This window comes from Medicago truncatula, chromosome 4 (assembly GCF_003473485.1).
Source record: "Medicago truncatula cultivar Jemalong A17 chromosome 4, MtrunA17r5.0-ANR, whole genome shotgun sequence".
Classification (NCBI taxonomy): domain Eukaryota; kingdom Viridiplantae; phylum Streptophyta; class Magnoliopsida; order Fabales; family Fabaceae; genus Medicago; species Medicago truncatula.
Genome location: NC_053045.1, coordinates 51230679 through 51257938, shown reverse-complemented (window position 1 = coordinate 51257938; position 27260 = coordinate 51230679). Strand labels below are relative to the sequence as shown.

The 27260-nt window shown below is 33.0% G+C and overlaps 3 protein-coding genes and 1 long non-coding RNA gene across 4 annotated transcripts; all 4 read left to right on the top strand.

Moving 5' to 3' along the window:
• The first annotated feature begins 950 nt into the window (after positions 1-950).
• LOC25493691 (cytochrome P450 736A117) lies at positions 951-21834 on the top strand. Its single transcript, XM_013602268.3, has 2 exons — positions 951-1643; positions 21441-21834. The coding sequence occupies exon 1, from the start codon at positions 987-989 to the stop codon at positions 1641-1643; it is 657 nt and encodes a 218-aa protein (XP_013457722.2). The 5' UTR covers positions 951-986; the 3' UTR covers positions 21441-21834.
• On the top strand, positions 12580-14359 carry LOC25493690 (cytochrome P450 736A117). Its single transcript, XM_013602267.3, has 2 exons — positions 12580-13491; positions 13572-14359. Exons 1-2 carry the CDS (start codon positions 12619-12621, stop codon positions 14184-14186), a joined length of 1488 nt encoding a protein of 495 aa, XP_013457721.1. The 5' UTR covers positions 12580-12618; the 3' UTR covers positions 14187-14359.
• Positions 19460-21680, top strand: LOC25493689 (cytochrome P450 736A117). Its single transcript, XM_013602266.3, has 2 exons — positions 19460-20379; positions 20835-21680. Exons 1-2 carry the CDS (start codon positions 19513-19515, stop codon positions 21438-21440), a joined length of 1473 nt encoding a protein of 490 aa, XP_013457720.2. The 5' UTR covers positions 19460-19512; the 3' UTR covers positions 21441-21680.
• A 2835-nt stretch (positions 21835-24669) lies between the features above and the next one.
• On the top strand, positions 24670-27048 carry LOC112421016 (uncharacterized). The gene is made up of 4 exons (XR_003010944.2): positions 24670-25016; positions 25109-25171; positions 25299-25379; positions 26411-27048. It is a non-coding gene; the product is annotated as an uncharacterized lncRNA (long non-coding RNA).
• Positions 27049-27260: the final 212 nt, after the last annotated feature.

The following is a 27260-nucleotide window of genomic DNA, read 5'->3' as shown; positions in this document are numbered from 1 at the left end:
TCTGTCCCTTGTGTATTGCTCAAAGCAATATATATGTTGGCTTATTTAGTAGAACCAGAGTTGCCACTCATCAGTGAGTTTAAAGCAGTTAATTTTTACGCCTTTAATTTGCTATTGGCCTTTGTACCCTTTTGCCTATTATGCTCCAAGATGCGCCAAGGAGAGTGTAACATCATTAAATTTCTTAACCTTTCACCAAAACTGAATTACGGGGATAGATATCCTAATTAGGCACAAAAAATCATCAAATAAATCCTTATGTTGTAAAAATTAGGAATAAATTATCTCTATAAATAATAATCATCATATAAATAAAATCATCAATTAAATATTTAAGGGAATAAACAAGAGGGATATCAAGTAAACTTATCTGTTCTTGAAATTGCGGTGATTCGAAGTCGGTAATGTTGAAATAAATAAACAAGTCATTAACGGCGGTGATGACATGCACAATAGTAAACCGTTGAATAACATGAGGCGTGACAAAGTCACTGTCCTTAAAGGATTTATTCGCCTCATAAGCGCATATCTTTCCAGGATACAACATATTCTTCTCAGATATGAATCACATCAGAGGTGACAGAACAGCTTGAATCTATCTCAAAGATAGCAGGAGATGTAACCCCAAAATAGTCAATATTTTTTGAGAGGAGAGAAAACTATTTTTTGTTTATGTTTTTGGGAGAGGAGTATTTCTCTTGCTACTCATGAAAGACTATTTAAGAAAAAGCTTCACTCCTATTTGTTTACGTAAAAAAGACTTTTTCTAAGCAAGTAAAAGAATTCTTTGTCATGCAAAAATAAAGCCTTAATAATAGCTATTCAATTGTGCATGTTGGAATGAAAATATAACTGCCTTTGACCCAGGAAACAAGTAAATGTGCTTAAATAAAAATAGTTAATTACATTAACTTTTAAAATAAAATAAAACCAAAAGTTACAACAAATGTTGTATGTCATTAGGTGGTGTTATGTTTTAAGTAGTAATGAATAATGATTATGCAAATTTTATTGACCATATATTTGTTTCTATTCAGGACATGTTTATTGCAGGTACAGACACCATATCCACTTTGCTAGAGTGGTCAATGACAGAACTCTTACGGCATCCAAATATCATGAAAAAATTGCAAGAAGAAGTAAAGAGAGTGGCTAATGGTAGAACACACATAACTGAAGAAGATTTAAGTCACATGAAATACTTAAATGCAGTAGTTAAAGAAACCCTACGTTTACATCCCTCAATTCCATTACTAGTACCAAGAGAAAGCAGACAAGATATCAAACTAAATGGACACCACATCAAAGCTGGCACACGAGTTTTTATCAATGCTTGGGCCATTGCAAGAGATCCTACACATTGGGATCAACCTGAAGAGTTCAAGCCAGAGAGATTCTTGAATTGTTCAATAGATGTTAAAGGAAAAGATTTCCAGGTGATTCCATTTGGAGCTGGCAGAAGGGGTTGTCCTGGGGCAGTTTATGCTACGGCTGTCAATGATCTTGTGTTGGCAAACCTTGTACATCAATTTAACTGGGAATTACCTGGTGCTGCTGAAGGATTGGACATGTCTGAATCGTTTGGCTTCACAGTGCATAGAAAGATTCCTCTTATGGCAATTGCAACCCCTAACAAGAACTAAATGAGTAAAATAAGTTGTTGTAGTAGTAATAATGATAAAAATATGTAAAATAATAAGTTGTTTTGTACCAATAATGAGACTTTTTTGTTACTTTTGTACTCATGTGTGTAACACCCTATTTCTATTAAAGCAATAAAACATGTGTGTAACACCCCGTTTCCCAAATTCAGTTAGATAATAAATAATTCAATATCAAAGTAAAACCCAAACAGGCATGTCACATCACATTTATAATAAACATCTTAAATAGAATATAAAAATCTATTTAATTAAACATCCTTTGAATTTATCATTAAATCTGCAGCGGAATATTCTCATCAATCAACAGTTCATAACTGTTTTAAACTCCAAAATAAATTCTTGGCATAAAAGCCTTAACATCATAAAATCCAACATCAATAGGGCTACAACAGCTAGAGCTGTCAAAACGGGCTGGCCCGAGAGCCCGAATAAAACGTAGGGCTTGGGCCTAATAATTGCAGCCCGAATTTTTCCAGGGCTTTTTAGCCCGGCCCGAAAAAGCCCGGAGCCCGTTAGGGCCACGGGCAGCCCGCAAAAAAAGTTTACTCCTCGTGAATTTACTGGAGCTGAAGATGCAGCCTGATTGGCTGACTCACAGTGAATTTACTTCTCGTGAAGCTCACTACTAAACTGGATTCCTCCACAAGTTGCATAGCCCAAACAAAGCAAGTACTCTTTCTAGGAAACTGACATATTCTATACTATTATGCTACTTGATGTCACCATGTTCTGCCTCAGTGGTTTAGTTTTTATGGTTTGGAAGTGAAATAAAACGTCAAAATACTAACATGCAAAAGAAAGGGATCTGTTTCATCATATTGACAAGAACAATTAGCTATTAACTTTTCCTATAGCATTCTTTAGACTAATTAACTGTCATTACTACTACAGAGATTGTTCTTGGATAACCAATTGGAAAGGCTGAACTTCTGATAGAAGTTGTAAACATAGTTCATTACTCATATCTTATACATCAAATATGCTACTGAATTTATTTTTAAAGTTACTAGCAACTTATTCTTTTAAAAGATGACTGCAATGCTATTTACCATGTTAAATAAAGAGCAACTGATTTTGAAAATTTATCTTGTATTCAAATTACCTTAAAAAACAAATACGGGCCCGGGCTGGTCCGTTAGCCTGGCATATTTATGTATGTTCAGTACTTAAAAGAATGGAAAAGGGAAGAAAAAAATACGGGCCAGGGCTGGCCCGTTAGCCCGGGAGCCCGTATAGGGCCGGGCTCGGGCTCTATTTTTGCAGCCCATATTCAAACCGGGCTTTTTAGCCCGGCCCTTAAAAGCCCTTGGCCCGTCCGGGCCGGGCCTAAACGGGCCGGGCCGCCCGTTTTGACAGCTCTAACAACAGCAATATTCAAAATTTGATACATAGGAAAGAAATTAAACAACAAAATCCCATCCCACGTATCAGAGCCCTAGACACTTTGAGCCACCACCAACTACACAAGATCACCTGCAAGTTACCCATAGGAAGGGCAACATTTTCAAGCAGAAGGGGTGAGATTCACAACAATAATATAGATAAAGAATGCATCAATTGAATCTAACACCCTAACATCATAATTCATCAACAATATACTAAATCATCATTTTCAATGTCATCAACAAATGGTAGTTAAAAACCAATTCAACGACTCATGCAACTCATCACCACTCCACTAAGACTCCTCTAACAACACCCATGCATGTGGTACCATAATCAGGACCGTAGCCCTCCCCGCTGTAGAATGGTTAAAACATTCATTTTCAGGACATAAGTCCTCACCACTAACACCACTTTGAGCAACTAGTGCTCCACCACTTTGAACAACAAGGCGTCCCAGAGCCGAAGCTCTCCCACTTTTATGCTTATGCAACTGACCCACTCTTGTATATCTACATACAACCTAACCTATGCATATATATGTACATGACTCACCACTCCAAATTTCAACATTCATGTATAACTTAATTAAATAAAAGCATACATTCAGCCAGCATCAACTCATTATAACCAATTTAAAACATCCAGAAAAGAATACACCAATATAATAGCCATGCTTAATCATCAAGACAGATCAACCATCAACAACAGAAATCAATCCAACAAAATACTGTGCAGCTCGCCTCGCGAGCACATCTGCTCGCTATGGCGAGCTTAGGAAACAAAACACTCGCCATGGCGAGTTCGAGGCGAACAAAAATATGGTGCTCTCGGGAGTTTTGACATTTTTCTCACTAAATCATCAATTCTAAGTTCCATATTCATCTTTTTAATCTAAAACTTGCTCCAGTCCTCTCTAAAATCATCTAGGTACATAAAACTACTCAAAATACAGCTTATAACAACACTTCAAAAATCCAGTTTTCCTCACCGGTACTCGCCATGGCGAGTTGTCTCACTCGCGAGGCGAGCCATGAAGTTACTCACTCGCCTTGGCGAGCAAAGGCTACTCGCGAGGCGAGCGATGAACTTCTGTACGGGCAGAATGCAGGTTTTTCCCAAAAATCTCATTTTCCTCCAATTCACTCCCCAAATCAGTTTACAGATAAGCAATGAAAGGTTATATGCACTCAGAACCCACATCTAACATCAGTAAAGCAATCCCTACTCTCAAAACCCATTAATTTAACAAAAACCTAGTTTCTCCCAATTCTCTCATAAACCTGTTAAAAACAAAATCAGAATTTAGAACCTATACAATTGCAGTAAACCTCACCCTTACCTTAGATTTGCAGAAAGATTGCACAGCGAAATCGGTTCCTAGGCTCTTCTCCCTTGTTCTTGTTTTTCCTCTCCAAAACTTGTTTTACGTAAAACTGATTCTGACCCTTTTCTTTTCCTAACTCCCAAAACTATAACTCCCCCTTTATTTCATTAAACTCCCTTTAATTCTATTAATTATTAATTAACTCCCCACACTCCCAAAATAATATTAATTCTCACTTATTCTAATTATTATTAAAATAAACTATATAATAAAATATAACACACCATAAAATCCACAAATATTATTTTAAAACCATAAAAGACTCCACATAAATCCAAAATAATTAAAATAACGACTAGAGCGTTACAATGTGAATAATACATTTATTCAGGAAATAGATGCTACGTCATCATCCAAAACTCAAATTGAACATGCATGCATATAAATCTTCACAGTCGCAGCGGTATAAACCAGAATACTTCGAAGCATACATGTTATGAATCAAATAATACATCAACATAAATGAATCACCAAATCCCAACAATGGATAAATCTCCAACATGAATAAATAATCCAAACAAATAATCTAGACAACAAACAGACACCTAGATCAAAGCCTATCCTAGACCCTACTAAACCGATATCAGAGGTAGCTCCCGATATCCAACCAATCATCAATCAACTCACCAGAGCAACTAATCTTGCACAACGTCTACCCATCCATACAGACAGGTAGGCGGTCCATCACAGATCTACTGGGGGTAAGTATTACATCATCATAATCCACATAACAGTTAGACATGAATAATTCAATTCAAATAGCATGTATATAATCAAATAATAATAATAATATCCATATATACACTCATACCATAATTCCAATATCTTACATTCAACAATCACCAATCACATATGTCATGAACATTCATCAATCACATTTCACCAATAAGACTCATGTCATGATATGCACCTAGTTCGACACATATATGCATGTGGTACCAAATCACTTCAAGGTCGTCACCTATATCTAGACCACCAAAGGTCTCTGCAAGGCCGAAGCTCACAATCTAGATCACTAATGGATCTCTAAAAGGCCAAAACCCACAAACTAGATCACTAAATGATCTCTGCAAGGCCGAAGCCCAATGATGCAACAAAAACATCATATAAAATCTCAACACGACTATGATGCATAGACATGTAGCAAAGACTCGATAATGCGACATCACCTCACAATTTTCACAACAATATAAAGGACAACTTCCAAATATATTGATCACCTCCACAACATTTGCATTATCAAGAAATTACGTCCACACAACATTCAAGTCATACATCAAATAAGAGTCATCATCACATCATCACTTAATCATCAATAATCATCAACAATCATCGACCTCATTCAAATCATTCAACATCATATAGTTTAATCACTCCAATCATTTCTCGTATTCCAAGTAAGAGAACATACTTGTGATAAATATCATATCCAAAACATAACAATTCATTCACACATCTCCATTTAGTCATACAAGGCAAGTCACGAAAGATCATAAGATAATTGGCTTAAAAGAACCATTTCCGATAAAACCGTATCAACTGGCATAATCAAGTTTGAAACTAATAAATCAATCTTAATCAATCATATAGTCATGAGCTTAAGCCACTTACAAACTATTATACATCAGTTCAAAGAATAGCTTAAGTTCGTATGAGAAAATCCCAAGTTTACACATTCCACAATCCCACCCGAAAATCAAGTTTGACATGATTAAGACATTGTACCAACTTTACAAGCATTGGCTAAGATTATATGAATTGTAGACCAAGCTTGCAACCCTTTTTGTTCACAAAATTCCAAGTTCCAACAATTTCCGAAAAACCGAAACGACACAAACTCAAGTTTCTAACCATTTAGAAAATCCAAGTTTTGACCATGTAAAATATGTTCCAGCAAAAATATGAATCAAAACAGCAAAATAACACATTATTTTCAACTCTAACATCTCAAGTTCAATCGCCAAAACATAGCTTATTTCACGTGATCACTTAAAACGACATTTTAGCTAAAAACCCGTTTTCACCGATTCAATTCCACCCAAAATATTTCTCAAACCATCAACACATTCACATTCCCAAATACATAAATGCATACTCAATTATTCACTCTAAGTACTTCATTAAATCCAATATCAAGTTTGGAAAAGTTTCACGGCTCATAGAGAAAATTATGATAAGTTTTCACAAAAATCCACATGACCCATGTGTAGTAATTTGATCATAACTCAAGTTCTAAAAATCATTTGGAAGTAAAACCATAGCCATTAGAAAGCTAACATCTTAACCTACAATTTTCATGTTAACACCTAAAGCCAACTCAAAAAGGAAAATGGTGAAAAATGACAAACAAGACAGGTCTGGGCGCTGGGCGCCAGGAAGCTGCATACGCGCCAGCTCAAGCGCTGGCTCTCTGGAAGCGCCAGCCCTGCGAAAAATGCAAATTTGGATAAAGTCACTTTGAACAGTTAAATTATTAATCTAACGATTTTTTAAGACCTTAACGATGACATTTTATCAATAAAGTCACTTTGAACATTCGACGTGAACTTTTGTAAAAACAAAGGTGTCTATAATTAGAAACAAAATATTTAGAGCTACCAAAGTTTGAAAGAATTTTTTTGGAGGGATTAAAAAGAAAGTCAGTATATTTAGACTATTTCACCAATAATTGTTAGGCTTAATTACAGTCCTCGTGTTTTGGCCTACTCACGAAAATGGTCATGCCATTTTAAAACAGAACAAAAATGTTCTTCAATTATATTTTTGTTGCATTTTTCGTCCTACCCCCCATTTTATCCTCAAAAAATGCTGACGTGTTGCATTTTTTGATGAGGTGTCCAAAAAAACGCTTAGGTGGCATTTCCATATGACATTTAATCTGATTTAAATAAATAAAATAAATTAATAAATCAAAAAAAGCTTTTATTTATTTTTAATTCAACAAAACATTGTAAATTCAAGCATGACTCTAACAAAAATATGGTAATTATCATTCAAACATACAAGTTACATCAACTAAAAGTCTGTTATAATTCATATGCCAATAAAACATTCAAAATAAAGTTCATGGTTTCACTAATTCACAAACTATTAAACATATGATGCTAAAGTCTTAAAAGAGAAGTGATTAAATTTAATGAATTTCTTATCTCCTTTTTGGAGGAGAAAAATGAAAAATTGATTTGTGACTTAATTAATTTTTTTTTTAATTTTAACCGGACGTACCAAGTACCAATAAACCTCACTTTTAGTGATTGACGGAGTGGACTATGACTATAATTGATGGATTCAAAATCTCAACTCACTCTAAAAAAGACAAAGACAAGTTAAATGGACAGACGCACGGATCCATCCTGTTTTGTATACATACTTTTTTTCTTTTTTTTTTCTTTCTCTGTAGCATACTTTTCAACAATATATCTTTTATGAGTAAAAAATTAACGTATATCTTTTTAAATTTTAAACGTGGACTTTGACATAAAAAATTACAAGTTCATTATTTCAACATAACAAAAAATTTAGTTATATCCGGATAAAAAAGTTTATATTGTCCTTATTTTTTTGGGCAATATCGTCATTGTATTTATATTAAACTCAAAAAAATATAAAATTATAAAATCTCGGTTATGTTTTTTTTATGAACAACTATAGTTTCACAGTCTTCATAAAAATAACAATATCACCTTTTATCATAAGTTTCAATACAAATTTCTTTGACAAGTTCAATTCAAAAGATGCTAATCAAACAATTTGATAGGGTGAAACTGCTACGTTCTAGTGATTATTTTCACACATAAGTTTGTATTTTTTTTTTTTTTGAAAGAATATGAGTTTGTAATTGATTCTTGTAAAAAAAAGGTTTGTAATTCCTGAAAATAAAAAAAAAAGTTTGTAATTGATTAATTGGCAGTAGATTGTTCTCGTTATGATGTGCCACCCTGTGTAATGGTTTAACTGGTAGTAGATTTTTGATCTAGCAAGCCAGTCAAAATTTATGCTTTCCTCCCGTCAAGTATGACAAACTCGGGTGTTTCGATCCAAAGTCAAAAGGTTGCGAATACACTTAACCAAAATGGGAATTATTCCTCCAAATAGTGCAATTTTTCTTAATCATGTCAATCAAAAGTTTTGAATCACTTCCCACAATAAGATGCAAAATATGATCTCTCTTAGCCACATCTAAACCCAAATATAAGGCCCACATTTTCGCATATGAGATCGCACAAGCCAATTTTCATGACATAGTCTTTGATCCACCTTTCATCTTAATTGCAAAAAAGTCCTCCGCACCTTGTGGTGTCGCTATTCCCCTTGAAAGCACCATCAGTGTAAAGAGTTTGATCATCCCTTAAGAAGGCTTTTCCAACCAATATATATAGGTCGTCTCCTTTTTTTGAAGATTTTGATGAAGAAGATGATAGATATTGTCATTAATATCTTTAGAATAATTCTAAATCACACAAACCACGTCAAAAAGACGCAGTAAGTTATCCTAAAAATTTGCCTTATTTCTCTACATCTGGAGAAACCAACACTTAGTCATGAAGGTGGTTTACCGATCATCCTTAGAATCTCCTATTTCATACTTGTAAAGGTTGTTAAAAATCCGATCTCTACAATCAAAAGAGAGAGAAAAAATTAATAGTAATATAATTTGTTGGAACTAATCGAATTCAAACTCAGTCGCATGTAGACAATCATGCAACATGGAGAATAGTCTCATCATCCGTCACACGACTAATGCAAGTAGGAGAAATTTTCACTCCTCACTTGCTCTTACCATTTGTTGGTGAGAATGCACTTATGGATACAATGAGGGTATTTTTCAACCGTACGAGGCATCATACACGAGAGTTGTTTTTACTTTTTATTTTAAACTAACAAAATTTTAACGCAAATATAGCTTATATATTCAAGTTGACCCTGGACAAAAGTGATTCCAATCTACTTTTCCATTTTACATTGAAAATTTTACAATATACTTTTATTCCTTTTTTTAGGGGTACTTTTCTTCCTCTTCTGAGGTTCACGATACATTTAGTCTTTAGATAATTATAAATCAAGAACAACTGAATCTCGAATGAAATAATTTTTTTACTATATATTTTAAATCATAAAACTAAAACATTGACCATTATCTACACTAGTTGTCTTTTTCGAATATATGTTTTTCTTTTCCGTTTAGATTTGTATTTTTAGTTGCAGTCTTAGCACTGTGATGAGGGTGTCAAAAAAATAAATCTATAAAAAACTGAAGTAAACAAAAATAGTAGATGGGATCTCTATGTCACTCCTTTTCTTTATTAATATCTTATATGTTACAAAAATGTTGTCTTTCCGACATTTTACCGACAATGTATTTTAATTTTATTTCCACTATGTTGATATGTTGAAGAAATGAATATTTTATTAGAAATCTAACTTTTGTGAATGTTTTACGTTTGTTTTGAAATAAATCTTTAATAGCGTAAAAAATACAATACTGTTAATTTTCACATATGAGTTGTATTGTTAACAAACAAAAAAAAATATCACATATTATGTAAGATTTTATTTTGACCAAAATAGTTTTGAAGATTTTAGAAGATTTGTATTGATTCTAGGTATTGACTTTTAAGATTTTTTGTTTTTGATTGAAATTTTAAGATATTTTTTATAATCCATATTTTGAAGTATATGAATCTCAATGGATTTATAACATATATTTTTAAGATTTCAAAGTACTTTGTGGGTTTATAAAATTTGAAAAGATAAAAACTCTCTTCTCTTCTTCTCAATCTTCGAAATACTCGTGTCTCTGGATCTGCAACGTTGACGACGCCAAAGTCGTTGTCATGGATCGGATATACACTTGCTCAAAGTTAATCTTCCAACCTGAATCAAATAAACACCGCACTAAGACGGAAAATCAAAAAGTAACTTTGATCGAAAAAGTAACTTTGCTCAAACAAGAACCTGTTGATTTTGTCAAAAACAAATTCAAAGCAAATACTAGCAAAATCATATGAATAAATTTTATCAAGTCCACATACATTACAAACTATATATAAGCTGCTGCCATCACTACACAAGTGACGGTCCTTCACGGTCTGTTTGGTAGAGGAGAAAAAGGAGAGAGAGAGATTGAAGAGAGAGAAGTTGAAGAGAAATACCACATTTCTCTTGTTTGGTAGAGGTTAGAAAGTGGGAAGAGAGAGTTAGAACCTGTGGGCCCCCACACTTTTTAGAGTCTCCCCACATCAGTGAAGAAACACGAGAGAGATACAATTTTTTGTGGCTTTTCCAATTTTATCCCTCCATTGTGTCATAAAAGACAAAAAAAAACATGAATGTGAAAATGGAAACTATTACTAGTGCTTAGGCCATGTGTATTTGAGAAAATGTTGTGGTACAGAGATAATAGAAATTGTTATTGGTGAAAAACCAAATGATATGTTGTTTCTATTTGAGGATATTTTTGTCTTTTCAAAAAATAGTAATATCTCTTTCTCTTCAATTTCTCTCTTCTTTCTCTTATATCAAACAACCCATCAAATCTACTCTATTTTTCATCTATTTCTCTCTTCTCAAACTCTCTCTCACCTATTTCTCTCTTCTCACTTTCTTCTCACAACCAAACACACCCTCAGTAAATTAATAATATACTATATACTATTCAAATAGAAACACCTTTTCAATCCTGAACGTTATCAAAGCTACCAAAATTCATTGGTTTGAAAATCGCAGCAGGCAGTCCCAGTCCGATACAACTATCCCCTCAAAAAGTCTCCCTAACTGAATAGAAAGAAATGAAAAATAACTTGACTTGAAGGATGATGGACAAAAAAAAAGTCTTTTAAAGAGAAGAGTATGAGAAAGTCCCAAATGTGTGGATTTGATTTGACTGTTTCATAAATGTATTTCATCTCACAAAATTCACTCTACACAGCAATCCCTCAAAATCTTTGTACTTTTGAATACAAATAGAGATTTTATAAGTTGTGAAAAATCTCAATTAAATATTACCGAATTTTATTATCTTCAATGATTTTTTTTAGTCTTAAATATTATATAGCATAAGAATTATGTTTTATAAAAGGTTTGATTGAATACTATAAAATTCTTTTAATATAAAAAAGTCTTTTAAAATTTAAATCTAATACTCACTCTTTATACTACTTTATTCTTTAAAATGCATTTTTAGTCTCTTAGTTTTTGTTGAGCCACAATTTTGTTTCTCCTATTTCTTAATTCGTAAACATATAATACTATGATTTTTCAAAGTTTTGAAATTTTCTCAACAACTTAATTTTCTAATTAGATATGTTGAAGAATGAACTAATGGGTTCATCGGTGAAATGACCATACATATTTTGTGAGAAAACTAATTTTTTTTTAATGCTTTACACACTATCATTCCCTTTTTTTCAACAAAATACTTTAAAAGTCATGTTAAACCAATGTTGTCAGAACACTAGTTAAGAAAAAAAAAATTACATTGAAACAACATTTTCTAAATTTTTTAATATTTATTTATACAAATTCTAAAAAATTCTTACTATACTTATTTCCGTAACATGCTTCGAAGCACTAGTTAACATTTTCGAAAGCATTGAAAATAAGATTTACTTCACCTGCGTCTTTAAAAAAAAAAGATTTAATTCACCTATAAGTTGTATTGTCAACAAAAATAATTCACACATGAGTTGTAAGTTGTCCAACACTGGTGTGACTTTACATGTTATATTATTCAACTTTCATAGGAGTAAATCCAAACTTAGCCGTTTTATTCTTTTAAAAATTAATTACGTTGACCTCAAGGAATCAATTATCTAGAGACAAAAAATGCGTCGTAATGACCCTGTAGCATGCATGATTTGAATGACTTTATAGAGCAGTACCTTAATCTCCAAAAATTTAGTTTTTTTTGTTTTGTTTATAAGATACCGGAGGGCGGAGGGTACACATCATATCATATTATTCAACATATGACACTCTTACACACCATCAAAAAATAATCACAATAACCTTTTATTTTTCAAAAATAGTTGCGTGACCACAAGCCAAATCAATGACCTAGAATGTAACAAAAAAAAAAAAAAAAAAATCAATGATCTAGAGAAACAGAAAACATGAAAACTTGTCCAACGACTATATAGAGCAGTGCCTTTATTCCAAATTGGAAAGAAAAACTAAGAGAACACAATGGTACTCATAATCTCTTCAATCTTGCTCATCCTTTTTCTCCTAATAAAATGGTATTCCAATTCTACAAAAAGCAAAAACTTACCACCTTCTCCTCCAAAATTACCTATAATAGGAAATCTTCATCAACTTGGCAGATTACCTCATCGCACATTTCTATCTTTAGCTAAAAAATATGGCCCTATCATGCAACTCCATTTTGGTAGTGTACCAGTTCTCGTGATCTCTTCGGCTGATGCAGCACGTGAGATATTGAAAACCCATGATCTCGTTTTTGCAAACAGACCCCAAAAGAAAAATTACAAGATACTTATATATGATTGCAAAGATGTTTCAACAGCTCCATATGGAGAATATTGGAGACAGATAAAGAGTATATCAGTTTTACATCTTCTCAGTGCTAAAAGAGTTCAATCTCTTCGTGCCGTGAGAGAGGAAGAAGTAGGTTTAATGATGGAGAAAATAAAGCACTATTCTTCTAAATCATTACCTGTGAATATAAGTGAATTAGCCTCCAAAATTACTAATGATATAGTTTGTAGGGTTGCTTTAGGAAGAAAATATGATGGTGAAAGTGGAAAGGGATTTAAGAAGTTGTTGAGGGAATTTAACGAGTCACTTAGTGCTTTTATTGTTGGAGCCTATGTTCCTTGGCTTGATTGGGTGACCCATGTTTCTGGATTTTATGCAAGAGCAAAAAAAGTGGCTAAACAATTTGATGAACTTTTGGAAGATGTAGTTGAAGATCATATCAATCGTCAGAAAGGAGTCAATGAAGACCATGATGACTTTGTTGATGTTTTGCTTTGGATCCAAAAGACAGAATCACTTGGCTTTCCTATTGATAGAACAATTATAAAAGCTCTCCTATTGGTAAGTGTAAAATTAAAATCTCTTTGTTACCCTTTGAATCTTATGCAAATTTTATTGACCATGTATTTGTTTATATTTAGGACATGTTTATTGGAGGTACAGACACCATATCCAGTTTGCTAGAGTGGGAAATGACTGAACTCATAAGGCATCCAAATATCATGAAGAAATTGCAAGAAGAAGCAAGGTTGGTGGCTAATGGTAGAAAACACATAACTGAAGAAGATTTGAGTCACATGAACTACTTAAAGGCAGTGGTTAAAGAAACCCTACGTTTACATCCTCCATTTCCATTACTAGTCCCAAGAGTAAACACACAAGATATCAAATTAAATGGTTACCACATTAAAGCTGGCACACATGTTATTATCAATAATTGGAGCATAGCAAGAGACCCTACAAATTGGAATCAACCTGAAGAATTCAAGCCAGAGAGATTCTTGAATAATCCAATAGATATTAAAGGAAATGATTTGATATTGACTCCATTTGGAGCAGGGAGAAGGGGTTGCCCTGGAGTAGTGTATGCTATAGCTGCCAATGAAATTGTGTTAGCCAATCTTATACATCAATTTGATTGGGAATTACCTGGTGGTGCTAAAGGATTGGAGACATTAGATATGTCTGAAACAATTGGCTTTATTGCACATAGAAATACTCCTCTTGTGGCACTTGCAACTCCTAATAAGAAGTAGATTAAATGAGGGAGTATTAGGCAATAATGAAATTTAAGATGGAAAAAAAATAAAATTTGTAATGATACTAATAATTACTAGTGGGTTTTGTTTCTGTGTTATCCTTGAAAAATTGTGGGTAATTTATTCATCAGTCAATCAATATTAGCCTCATGAACAAATTTGTAGGTAAAGTGAGAGTTAGTTTGCGGGTATCAGTTGCATATTAACTCATTTGGCTAATTTTAATTGGTTGAATGGTAAATTATCAATGATATATATTTAAACATGGATATGTGACTATATATATATATATATATATATATATATATATATATAATGTGAATTATAATTTAAATAAATTGCATTTGAGATTGGATATTATTTTACGTACAATTGTTATAGATTATGTCACAGACGAGATATGTTATAAATTTTCATAGAAGAAACTTGAAGAAATACACGTAAGTTTTTAGAAAATAAAAAAAATTGAAACACAAAAGAATTTCGTGAAATAAATATTCTCATAAGTAAAATATTTATAATAGGGGGCGCGACGTGGAGGTGGAGGAGACGGTTGTGGGTTTGGGAGGAGGATATGTTAGGGGAGTGTGTCATTTTACTTCGCAATGTTTCTTTTCAGTTTAATGTTACATGTGGGAGGTGGCGGTTGGATTCTATTGGAGGCTACACGGTTTGTGGTGCTTATCAATATCTAGTATTAAAATATTGTCAAAATTTTGTGAAGGTAGGATCACACACAACCTTGTGTGTGGCTCCACCCCTGGATAAAGTAAAGGCCCGATGAGCCAAACCCACTTTGATAGTTCTACAGGTGATGCCTCCGAGTTTGGGAGCCGAGCCAGAGAAAATTCACAAGTGATAAATTCGTGAAGGATCTTCATGCTCAATTGGAGTATGAAAGTAAGTTTCGCGATGAGGCTCAAAACTGGCTTCTGATACAAAAATTAAAATTGAGGGTTTGACACTTCATATTAAAGGCTTGGAATATGAGTTTAAGGAAGGTAATGTCTTGCTGAAATATAATGTTGAAGAGGCAAAGAATATAGTTTTCAACGCAGAGAAATTAGTCCAAGAACATGAGGTAAAGGTTGTTGTTGCATGTGTCTCTAGTTTCACACTGAGGGGGACGATGAAGACAAAGACGAAGAATAACTTGATGACGATCTTATTGATGTATTTGCTGAGATGAATATTAATGTAAGTACGTCTTGTGGAGAGAAGAATAAAAATCAAACAGACTTGTTTTGAAGAAGAGGTTGACCCCATCACACCTGGTTCCAACTATAAGACTCATTACACCCAGAAAACGTGGTTGCCAAGTCTTACGGGTAAAAAAATTTTAATTTTGTTTTGTTATGATTTTGCCATTCACTTGTTGAACATGGCGAGATTTATGGTCCTTTTCACAATTGAATTTGTTGAAAAATGACTCAAAGTTGATGTTGTAAGTTCTAGAAAATTTAGGTGAGATTTGGAGCATCCGTGACATGATTTGGTGATGTTAGGAGCATGTTTTGGTACGTCCAAAGTTGTGGCGTGATTTGTAAGATCGTGAAGTGATTTGACTTATGACAACTTTGTACGTATTGTATACGAAACAATGAATCATGGGGCAATCAACACAAATTGCGGCATGATTTTCTCTAGATGTGAGCACTATATAAACATTATTTGACCCATTTGATGAGTAATCTCATGTAACCAAAGAAGGGAACATTTGAGAACCAATTGTAAACATCTTGGTTAGTGAAATCATTGAGTCTCTTGGTCACAGGAAGATATTTGAGAAAATGGTAGAAATTAGGATTACTCTTGGAGAGCTTTTTGAAGCTAATTTTTTTGTAAGGATTTTGTTTCTCTTAAAAGAAACTCTTTGATAGTGAAGTGGAGAGATATTTCTCCACCATACGTATGTCATTGTTGGACCGAACAAATCTTGATGTGTTTGTTTCTCTGCTCTCTTTATCTTTATGTTTTGGTTTTGCTTATGGGTTGTGCTTTAGACATAATTAGGTCTGATGTTAACTTTGATTATTGCTTACATATTACTTCCTTTTTCCCACACATCTAAGTTGAATAGTTACCCTTATGCCTAATTAAATGAAACATTGCTTTGAGTTTTTGTCAAAAAAACATTACATTAATCGCTAAAAATTATACGCTCGAAAACTCTTTCCAAGACACATCACACCCTCTACTAAAGAAATCAACATTCAAATTTTAAATAGATGAGCAGAAAAAACTTAAGTTCAAATATAAAATAAATAATTTAGGTTTTTTTTACAATAAATAATTTAGGGTTTTTTCTTTTCATTCTTGTCCATTTTTCATAAATAATTTAAATCAAGATAAAATTTCAAACACAGTGACCATAAAAATCAAATGCTTACATATGTGTTGAATTCAAATTAATTTCTCATGCACGCTAGCAATATGTATTAATGTTTAAAATAAATCTCCGTGAGCTTAGTTCAGTTGATAGGGATATTGCATATTATATGCAGGGACCAGGGTTCGAACCCCAGACACCCCACTTCTCCACAATTAAATTGTGTGAGCTATAGCCACTAGGCTACTTGACCAAAAAAAAAAAATAATAAGTTCTAAAAAATAATTGAAACTTTTTTGGTTAAAATATGAAAACAAGTTTATTAAATAAAACGTTGACTTTGGGCGTGTCATAAAATCATTACTTAGAATTTGCTTCAGTGCATACCCTCTTTGATTATGATATAATCAAAAAGTCTTTATCAAATAATGTAATGGCTATACTTGCACAAGATAAATATGAAGAAATGAAGAATCTAGAATTTGAATCATAAGTCATGCATGCCAATGTTCATAAAACTACCAATCAAGATTTACTTACAGAGACCCAAAAAAAAAAAAGATTTACTTACAGGACAATAAAAAAAGTCTTTTAGAGAAACGTGGATAATATCCTCTAATAAAGAAATCGACATTCAAAGCTTAAGTAGAATTTTTAATAAAAAAAGCCTTAAGTAGAATAAGTAAAATAATAATAATAATAATTAATTTGAACGACACTGTTTAGATAGGATGGACACGACAACATGAAGGTTGGATCAAAGCTCATCAACAATGATGCGTGCAAGGATAGGGGTCATATTTTTTGTTGTGGTAGTCTTTTTCGTAATTCAGATGGTAAATTGATTAAAGGCTACACTAAGAAGATGTGAGCTTGTGATGCCTTACATGCTGAGATGTATGGGTTGTATTTAGATATAGACATGGCTTGGAGGGAGCATTTAGATCATCTTATAGTTAAAAGTGACTCTAAGATATTGATCGACATGATTTTTGACAATTTCAAGCTTAATGGAAATATCCCTATTTTAGTTCATCGTATCAAGAAGCTATTAAAAATTAATTAGCATTTGCAAATCAACCATATTTGACGTGAAGAAAATATAAGTGGATGACTTGCTAACTTTAACATTTTTGTGGATAATTTTAATTTGACTGTTTTGGAGACTCCTCCTATTAAGCTTTAAAAACTCATTTTTTATGATATTTCTGTGGCTTACATGTATAAAATGTCCGTTTTATTTCGTAGTTTTTTATATTAGGTTTTGCCCTCTTTTATACCAAAAAAGAGAGTAAGTAAAAAAAAAAAAAACTTAAGTTGAAATAAAAAGCAAAATACAAGATACAGTAGATTATTTAAAAGTCAGCATATAAGGTTCAAACATATTGACCATATAAAAGTCAATTCTCGTACATGTGTTCAATCCAAATTAATTATGGATCGCCTACGCCAGTTTGTGATTAATTAGTATTGGTATTTTTTTACTTGATCGGTATTCTTAGTTGCGGTTCCAAAAAAATGTTGACTTTTGAATTGAGTGATAATATACTTCTATTGCTTCATTTTATTGAGTGTAATATATTTTTTCATTGATTTGAGTGAGTGATAAACAAGTGTTCTAAGATCATAGTTATGTATAAAGAACTCATAATTTTATTGCAATTTTTTTAACTATTTTTCATATGGATCGATGATTATGGTCCCTTATTTCGCTGAGTCACAAATTTGATTATCCAATTTGTATGTTCGAAAAAGGTGATCAGTATAATTTTTGAAATTTCTTAAACTTTCCACCCTAATAAATTTTGAAGTTTTTCTTTACTAGATATGTTGAAGAAATAAGCTGATCACAAGTCACTAAATGATGTGACAGTGCATATGCATATTTTTTTGGGAAATCTGATTTTGTTTTTTGTTTTACGTTTGTTTATTTTAATTTAAATTAAACTTTAACTAGGTTAACGTTGTCAAGTTTGGACTGAGTCAGCAAAGAAACAATGCATTTACTACATTCAAGCTAAAACGGTCATGGAGGGGAGAAGTAAGCAATGGCGACATGTAAAGATATTTGAACATGGACCGCCGACTGGCGTTGAGTTGTGGCCGTCGTTGAATGGCGTTAATCAATAGCAGCGGATGCCAATGAATGGTTGTGATTCATAGCAGCAGAATCTGCAATTGCTAACAATTCAATAGCATTTCGTGTTGGTTTGAAACCTTAGAGTATCCTTTAAAGGTTCAATTTCGGTGATTAATTTAACTTAAAATTATAGCAGCTCCTAGCAACTCAATAGTACCGACTAATTCTTCTGCACCTTAGTTTGTGCATGGTCTTAACTCCTTCAGTCAACCATAAAAAAAAAAAAAAATCTTGACTTTACCATTGCCATATACTAATAGTGCGAACAAATGCATGCGAAAAATGACAGAATGTCTTGTGTAAAGTCTGGTTTTAGAGGAATAAAAGAGCTGTTATGGTGATATTGGTGAATGAATTGATTCATTCAACGGCAATATGTTGCCGTGCACTTTCGTTTATTTCTATCATGTCGTACCAATAAGTGTTTCTATTTTGATTTTAGGCAAAGTTTCAAAAAATTGGTGCACCAAGCTTTGAAGATATTGAACCAAGTATTTAATGCTTATGGCTTTGTATCCGTATAACATTTTGACTTTACGCAACCATACATTTGTCAAACAGTTGAAAAAAAAAACGTTGCTAAAAGGGTTTTTTCTAGAATATTAGCCTTAAGCTAATTGACCAACAAAAAAAAAATACTATTGGATGTGTGTACAGGCATGTCACACTCACAGCAACGAAAATTAATTAGAATAAAAATAGTTGCGTGACATTTCTATATTTTCAAGCCGATTCAATGATCTAGAAACAGAAAACTTGTCCAGATGACTATATATATATATATATATATATATATATATATATAAAGTAGTGCCAATTTCCTCCACATTAGAAGGAAAAAGTAAGAGAACACAATGCTACTCATAATCTCTTCCATCTTTGCCATCCTCTTTTTGCTAATAAAATGGTATTCTAATTCTACAGAAACCAAAAACTCACCTCCAAAATTACCTATAATAGGAAATCTCCATCAACTTGGCCAATTCCCTCACCGCTCATTTCAATCTCTAGCTAAAAAATACGGCCCTTTCATGCGACTTAATTTTGGTCGTGTACCAGTTCTCGTGATCTCTTCGGCTGATGCAGCACATGAGATAATGAAAACACATGATCATGTCTTTGCAAATAGACCCCCCAAAATAAATTACGACATACTTTTATACAATTTTAGGGATGTTTCATCAGCTCCATATGGAGAGTATTGGAGGCAGTTAAGGAGCATATGTGTGTTACATCTTCTTAGTGCTAAAAGCGTTCGTTCTTTTCGCGCTGTAAGAGAGGAAGAAACGGGTTTAATGATGGAGAAAATAAAGCACTGTTCTTCTTCCACTTCATTACCAGCGAATTTAAGTGAATTAATGGCAACAACTACGAATGATATAGTTTGTAGGGTTGTTTTGGGAAGAAAGTATAGTGGTGAAAATGGGAAGGGATTTTCAAAGTTATTGATGGATTTTACTGAGTTACTTGGTGCTTTTGTTGTTGGGGACTATGTTCCTTGGCTTGATTGGTTCAGCCATCTTTCAGGATATTATGCAAGAGCAAAAAAGGTGGCTAAACAATTTGATGATCTTTTGGAGGGTGTTGTTGAAGATCATATGAATAATCCGAAAGGAGATAGTGACGAGCATGATGACTTTGTTGAAGTTTTGCTTTGGATCCAAAGAACAGAATCACTTGGCTTTCCTATTGACAAAACGGTCATAAAGGCTCTACTACTGGTATGTGTAAAACTAAAATCTCTATCATCCTTTGCATGTATTGCTGTAGTAATTTCTTCCAACATAACATTCGTTAAAATTATTGTATTTATTTACAATCTTATCCTTCTTATAATCTTATTTAAATCTAATTAAAAAAATCACTTAAATTTTGTTATTATATGAGCAATCCCATCACAATAGGAATAATATAAATCAAATCTTTATTTGATCATGGTATATTCCAACAAAAAAAATAATAAAATAAATATTCAATTAAGTCTCACTCACAATTAAAAATTATTGGACCGACCCTGCACACTAAACTAATTAATATAATGTTTGAGACACCTCTAGGTACATGTATGATTTTGCATGCTTGTAAATGTTGTATGTCATTAGGTGGTGTTATGTTTTAAGTAGTAATGAATAATGATTATGCAAATTTTATTGACCATATATTTGTTTCTATTCAGGACATGTTTATTGCAGGTACAGACACCATATCCACTTTGCTAGAGTGGTCAATGACAGAACTCTTACGGCATCCAAATATCATGAAAAAATTGCAAGAAGAAGTAAAGAGAGTGGCTAATGGTAGAACACACATAACTGAAGAAGATTTAAGTCACATGAAATACTTAAATGCAGTAGTTAAAGAAACCCTACGTTTACATCCCTCAATTCCATTACTAGTACCAAGAGAAAGCAGACAAGATATCAAACTAAATGGACACCACATCAAAGCTGGCACACGAGTTTTTATCAATGCTTGGGCCATTGCAAGAGATCCTACACATTGGGATCAACCTGAAGAGTTCAAGCCAGAGAGATTCTTGAATTGTTCAATAGATGTTAAAGGAAAAGATTTCCAGGTGATTCCATTTGGAGCTGGCAGAAGGGGTTGTCCTGGGGCAGTTTATGCTACGGCTGTCAATGATCTTGTGTTGGCAAACCTTGTACATCAATTTAACTGGGAATTACCTGGTGCTGCTGAAGGATTGGACATGTCTGAATCGTTTGGCTTCACAGTGCATAGAAAGATTCCTCTTATGGCAATTGCAACCCCTTATAAGAACTAAATGAGGGAGTAGGGGAAAATTATGGAACTGTTTTGTTATACTAATAATGACAAATATAAGTAAAATAAGTTGTTGTAGTAGTAATAATGATAAAAAATATGTGAAATAATAAGTTGTTTTGTACCAATAATGAGACTTTTTTTGTTACTTTTGTACTCATGTGTCTTTTGAGGTGGCGTTTGGTATGCACAAAGAAAGAATTTGTGCACCATGCACAACTTATGCATTTAAAAGCTGAAATCAAATATGAGCCATTAATTTATTATTATTATATTCCAACGGTCCAGATCTGTCACTAAAAAGGAATTGGTGACCTGCTGCAGATTTTGTGAATGGTGTTCTGAGGACCCCACAGTTTGAATAAAAGATGATATTTTATTCCTTTTTTTGGTGACTTTGGTATGGGCTTGGGCTGCTGATTTTGTATGCATCTTTGATAGAAAATCTGTTAGTAGGAAAATTACTTTTAATGTCACTAAAATTTATTTTGCTGCCAGTTTAATTTGAAACAAGTTGCTTATTTATTTTGTCAACTGAAATTGCTTATATTTTTTTTATATATATGGAAAATTGCGAAAATGAATTAAAATGTAGTAGAATTTGTTTTAGTAAATTGGGCGCAGTTGGATTATTTTTTTGTTGGAAAGTTAGTAGTTGAATAAATAGTGTGTAATATTTGGCTAATAATTGGTGTATGTGATTTATATTAAAGACAACATACATCATTTATTTTCATTTTAATATATTAAATTTATGTTGATTTATGATGTAATATAAATAAATTATAATAATAATCATAATATTAATTAAATAGAAATGAAGCAGTGAATATATTGATTAATCAATTAACATTCATGGAAGTACCTTTCGTACAAGATTATTTTTGTAAGGGTAAGAGTTGCGAGGTAGATTAGTCTTTCAAACATCTTGATTAATCAATAAGCGGTCTTTTAAGTCGAAAAGGTCAAAGATTATTGTCATCAGGGTGAGAGTTGTATGCTTGATTAGTCGGTGAACAATTTGATTAGTCATTGAACATTCATCCAAGTACTTTCAATACAATATTCTTTCAGTTAGAGTAAGCGTTGTGAGTTTGATCAGTCGTTATGACATCTTGGAAGTAGTTTAGGTCAAAGAATCTTGTCATTAGGTTGAGAGTTGTAAATTTGATTAGTCGGTGAAAAATTTGATTAGTCATTGAACATTCATCCAAGTACTTTGACTACAAGATTCTTTCAGTTATGGTAAGAGCTGTGCGTTTGATCAGTCGTTATGACATCTTGGAAGTAGTTTAAGTCGATGAATCTTGTCATTAGGTCGGGAGTTGTAAGCTTTATTAGTCTGTGAAAAATTTGATTAGTCATTGAACATTCACCTAAGTACTTTGACTACAAGATTCTTTCGGTTAAGGTAAGAGTTGTGAGTTTGATAAATTGTTATGACGTCTTGGAAGTAGTTTAGGTTGAAGAATCTTGTCATTAGGTTGAGAGTTGTGAGTTTGATTAGTCGGTGAAGAGTTTGATTAGTCGATAAAGAGTTTGATTAGTCATTGAACGTTCCAAGTACTTTCACTGCAAGATTCTTTCAGTTAGCGTAAAAGTTGTGAGTTTGATCAGTCGTTCTGACATCTTTGAAGTAGTTTAGATCAAAGAATCTTGTCATTAGGGTTAGATCTGCAAGCTTGGTTTCTCAATAGATAATTTGATTAGTCATTGAACGTTCATCCAGGTACTTTGACTCCAAGATTCTTTCAGTTAGGGCAAGAATTTTGAGTTTGATTAGTCGTTTTGAAATCTTGGAAGTAGTTTAGGTGGAAGAATATTGTCATAAGGGTTAAAGTTGTCATTAGGTAAGCTCGGTTGGTCATTGAACGTTCATCCAGGTAATTTGACTCTAAGATTCTTTCAGTTAGGGTAAGAGTTGTGAGTTTGATCAGTCGTTCTGATATCTTGGAAGTAGTTTAAGTCAAAGAATCTTGTCATTAGGGTTATAGTTTTTATTTGGGTTAGATTTGTAAGCTTAGTTAGTCGATAACAATAGATTGATCAGTCGTTTTGAAATCTTGGAAGCAGTTTAGGTGGAAGAATATTGTCATTAGGGTTAGAGTTGTCATCAGGGTCCTAGTTGTGAGCTTGGTTAGTTGATAAATAGTTTGATTAGTCATTGAACGTTCATCCAAGTACTTTGAATCCATGATTCTTTTAGTTAGGGTAAAAGTTTGGAGTCTGATCAGTCGTTTTATAATCTTGGAAGCAGTTTAGGTCGAATAATCTTGTCATTAGGGTGGGAGTTGTCATTAGGGCGATAGTTGTAAGCTTGGTTAGTAGATAACAAAAATTTGATTAGTCATTGAACGTTCATCCAAGTACTTTCAATGCAAGACTCTTTCGGTTAGGGTAAAATTTGTGAGTTTGATTAGTCGTTGTGACATCTTCGAAGTAGTTTAGGTCAAAGAAACTTGTCATTAGTGTGAAGTGTTTAAATAATTGAGAAGTGTGAAGTAATATAATATATTAGGTGAGGTCCATTTATACCACTCATATTAGTGTCATGGATATGGATACTATAAGGTAATGAATTGAGTTTTCGCTCAAAATAATTGAAAAATGGCAAAATTACATTTTTAGTCCTTTAACTTAATTTCAGGTAACAGTTTTGTCCTTTATCTTTTTTTCATTTCAATTTGGTCTTTTTTGTCCATTTTCATATACATTTTCAAGCTTCAAATCTAATACTCTTATGCAAATATAGACGAGGATAAATAGATTTGAAGACTGAAAGACCATAAGAAAATAGAATTTTAAGCTTAAAAATTCATATGTAAATGGATCAAAATGACAAAATTGAAATGAAAAAAAGATAAAGGACCAAATTATTATCTAAAATTAAGTTAATGGACTAAAAGTATAATTTTTTCTTAAAAAATTCAATTCCATTTTAACCACTTTTTTTGGCGGAATTATTTCACTTTCCCCCTTCTCCCAAAATAATCAAATTTTATCTCCCTCCTTATTTTTCCCTCCTCAGGTTTTTGTGTTTAACATATCAAATTTATTTAATTTTTAAATTAAATTTAAAATTTATCAAAAAAGAAGGCTCCAAAATATGATTTCAGCACTTTATGACTCCAACATTTCCCCCCATAATTTTCACGTTTTCGTTTCCCTCTTCCGAAAATTTATCAAGCTCTCTCTCTCTCTCTGTTTTTTTTTTTTTTTTTTCATTCTCCCTCCCATTTTTCTACTCTCTCTCTCTCTTCTCCCAAATAAAAAAAACACAGTATTACACTATTACTACCTCTCCTCAAAGTCATTTCCTCTTTTCTTTCTCTTTCACGATTCATTTCCCTCTTTCCGTTCTCTCATACGCTCGATCGCTCAAGCCTCCCTCAAACTCTCTCTCAGCATCATCGATTCACTCTCTCCCTCTCTCGTCGCGATGGCGATACCCGCAACACCATTGATTCCCCTTTCTCTCGTGCCATAGCGACTACAACAACATCAATCTAAATCTTTGTTCTTGTTCTTGACGATTAAATCATTAATCATAACATTGTTTGACATTCTCTTCTTGCCGGTTTGTTTTCCTAACTCTTCTACGATTTTTGAAATTTGATTTGAGAAATCCTAGGTTTAATTTGATTAAGTATTGTTGTGATTTTTTAATAGGTGGGATCTTCAGCTTGAACACGCTACCTACAAGAATTGACAACATCTTGACCTTCCGAGCAGGTGAAAACTGAACCTTTTTGGTTAATTTTGTATTGATGAAATTAGTGCATCGTGAAATTAGCCTATCACGAGGTGATGTGTTACTTGACGATCTTTATTATGTTTTTCATTTGTTGTTATTTTGAAGTTTCAATTATTACGGCTTCAAAGTGCATCGTGAATGAGCTAAAGGATTTGTAGAAGGACCCTTCAACATCATGCAGTACAGGTTATCTTCTAGATCTAGTTCCCTTTCTTTATTTTCCCTTTTTCTTATTTGTGCTGTGTTAAAAAAAAAGAAAAGTTTAATTTTTATTATTAAAGTTTGAAGGGTAACAATCCACTCTCATATTGGTTGTTGATTATTGAACAGGCAACATAATAAGAATATCATGTTGTTGATTATCCAATTTTATGCTTCTTTTTTTATGCCGGTCATTGTTAATATTTTGACTATGTTATTTAGTTTAGAAAGGTTCTTCATTTAGCTTTTAGAATAAATTTGGATACTTGATTTTAACATGTTTTGAACTGTATGTGTCGCTTCCTTTGTGTCACACTGTCTGCATTGTTATTAAGATGGGAAATTGAAGGTGAGATTGTTCACTATAGTGATTGTTAAAGAGTCTCACATCAAATAAGAGATGACCTGAACAAGTGTTTAATTTTTTACTCTTATAAAGACATTAATTTTTGACAATACATTCTCTCAAATAAGCGATGAAAGGGTCTGTCATGTGTGGTGAAATTAAGCATTATTGATTGTGTGTGTATGTAGACATGATTGTGTTAAGCAAGAGTAATGGTTGAATGTTTATTTCGTTATAGCCACCCTTATCTTGAGTAGCTAGCATGATGGATATATGAATATGCATACAAAGGCATCATGACTCATTGGTTGTTGTATGTTAATGAACGATGCTTGATCCTTAGTTTTATATAAGTTATTTTTTGAGAAAATGAATTTTCATGGATTTAGCACTAATTTTGGAATCTACTTCTCATGTGGAGAATGGATATGAAAATGATGCACAAGACTTGTTTAGTTTGAGTTTGTGATGCATATATGGTTTGGATTTGGTTACAAGACTTTATTATTAGAGACTAGGTTAATCTTTTATGCCACTGTTCCTGTACCTCCAAAATAGTATTGATAGTTGATTATGGTTTACATGAAGTATGAGTTTGATTAATTCATACTTTCAGAACTTTTTTTCTTCTGATGTGAAGTTGATATTGTTGTAATGGTGTAAAATGAAGGATATGAACAAGTCCTATCTTGGCTACCTCGGCGTGTATGTTTTATGAGTGGGTGTGGTGTCCGGAGGAGTGCTTGCGGCGGTAAGGATGGAAGCTGTAGCCGTTTGACTGTTTTTTTATGCAGAGGGGTGTGTTTTTAGTGTTGTTGCTGTCTGTGCTGTTTTTTGCTTCTGTGATAGCCTTTCTGGTGTTTTTTTTTGCGGTAGGCTCCTGTTTTTTGCAGCTTGCAGCAGCTGCTGCTGTGTTTCTCTCCTCCCTGCTGTGGCAGTTTTTTGGTTTGTAGGCGTGTCCCCTTTCCGTTTGGTGTTTAGGCAGTTTCGGCAGGGCTATGGAACTGAAATTTGATGAAGTGAATTTAATTTCAGAGTCATAACTGTTGTCTCCTGGTGTTTGTTTTTGGGGATTTCGCAGCCATTGCCTTTTGTGGTTTTGCGGTGGTTTTATACTATTTGCGGTGTTTTTTTGGGATGTTACGCCTATATGCGGCATCATTGTATCTTTTTCACTGCCTCTTTGCGCCTTGCTAGACTAAGATGGGTGAAAAGGGATGAAAAGGATATGAACAAGAAAGAATATGTAAATTGAATATTATGCAATTCTATGATAATTTTGAATATACTATGTTATCTGAATTTGAATTGATCTTCTGTATTTAGAAAAATAATGGAAAAAAAAGTGCATGTGATAACTGATAAGGCTCCTACAACATTTCTAGTTCCATTCTTTTGGCTTTGGCTTTGCTCCATGCGATAACTGATAAGGCTGTTTTTTTTTATAGGGAATGTGATAAGGATTGTTATATTTAATTGTTCCTTTTAATTAATTAAAAGTATATATGTTGAGTGCGTAG

What these genes read in the sequence shown, in the direction of transcription:
- LOC25493689 (XM_013602266.3), top strand. Translation starts at nt 19,513, where the DNA reads ATGCTACTCATAATCTCTTCCATCTTTGCCATCCTCTTTTTGCTAATA. An exon ending in TCATAAAGGCTCTACTACTG is followed by an intron (nt 20,380 to 20,834) that starts GTATGTGTAAAA and finishes GTTTCTATTCAG; the next exon opens with GACATGTTTATTGCAGGTAC.
- LOC25493691 (XM_013602268.3), top strand. Translation starts at nt 987, where the DNA reads ATGAATAATGATTATGCAAATTTTATTGACCATATATTTGTTTCTATT.
- LOC25493690 (XM_013602267.3), top strand. Translation starts at nt 12,619, where the DNA reads ATGGTACTCATAATCTCTTCAATCTTGCTCATCCTTTTTCTCCTAATA. An exon ending in TTATAAAAGCTCTCCTATTG is followed by an intron (nt 13,492 to 13,571) that starts GTAAGTGTAAAA and finishes GTTTATATTTAG; the next exon opens with GACATGTTTATTGGAGGTAC.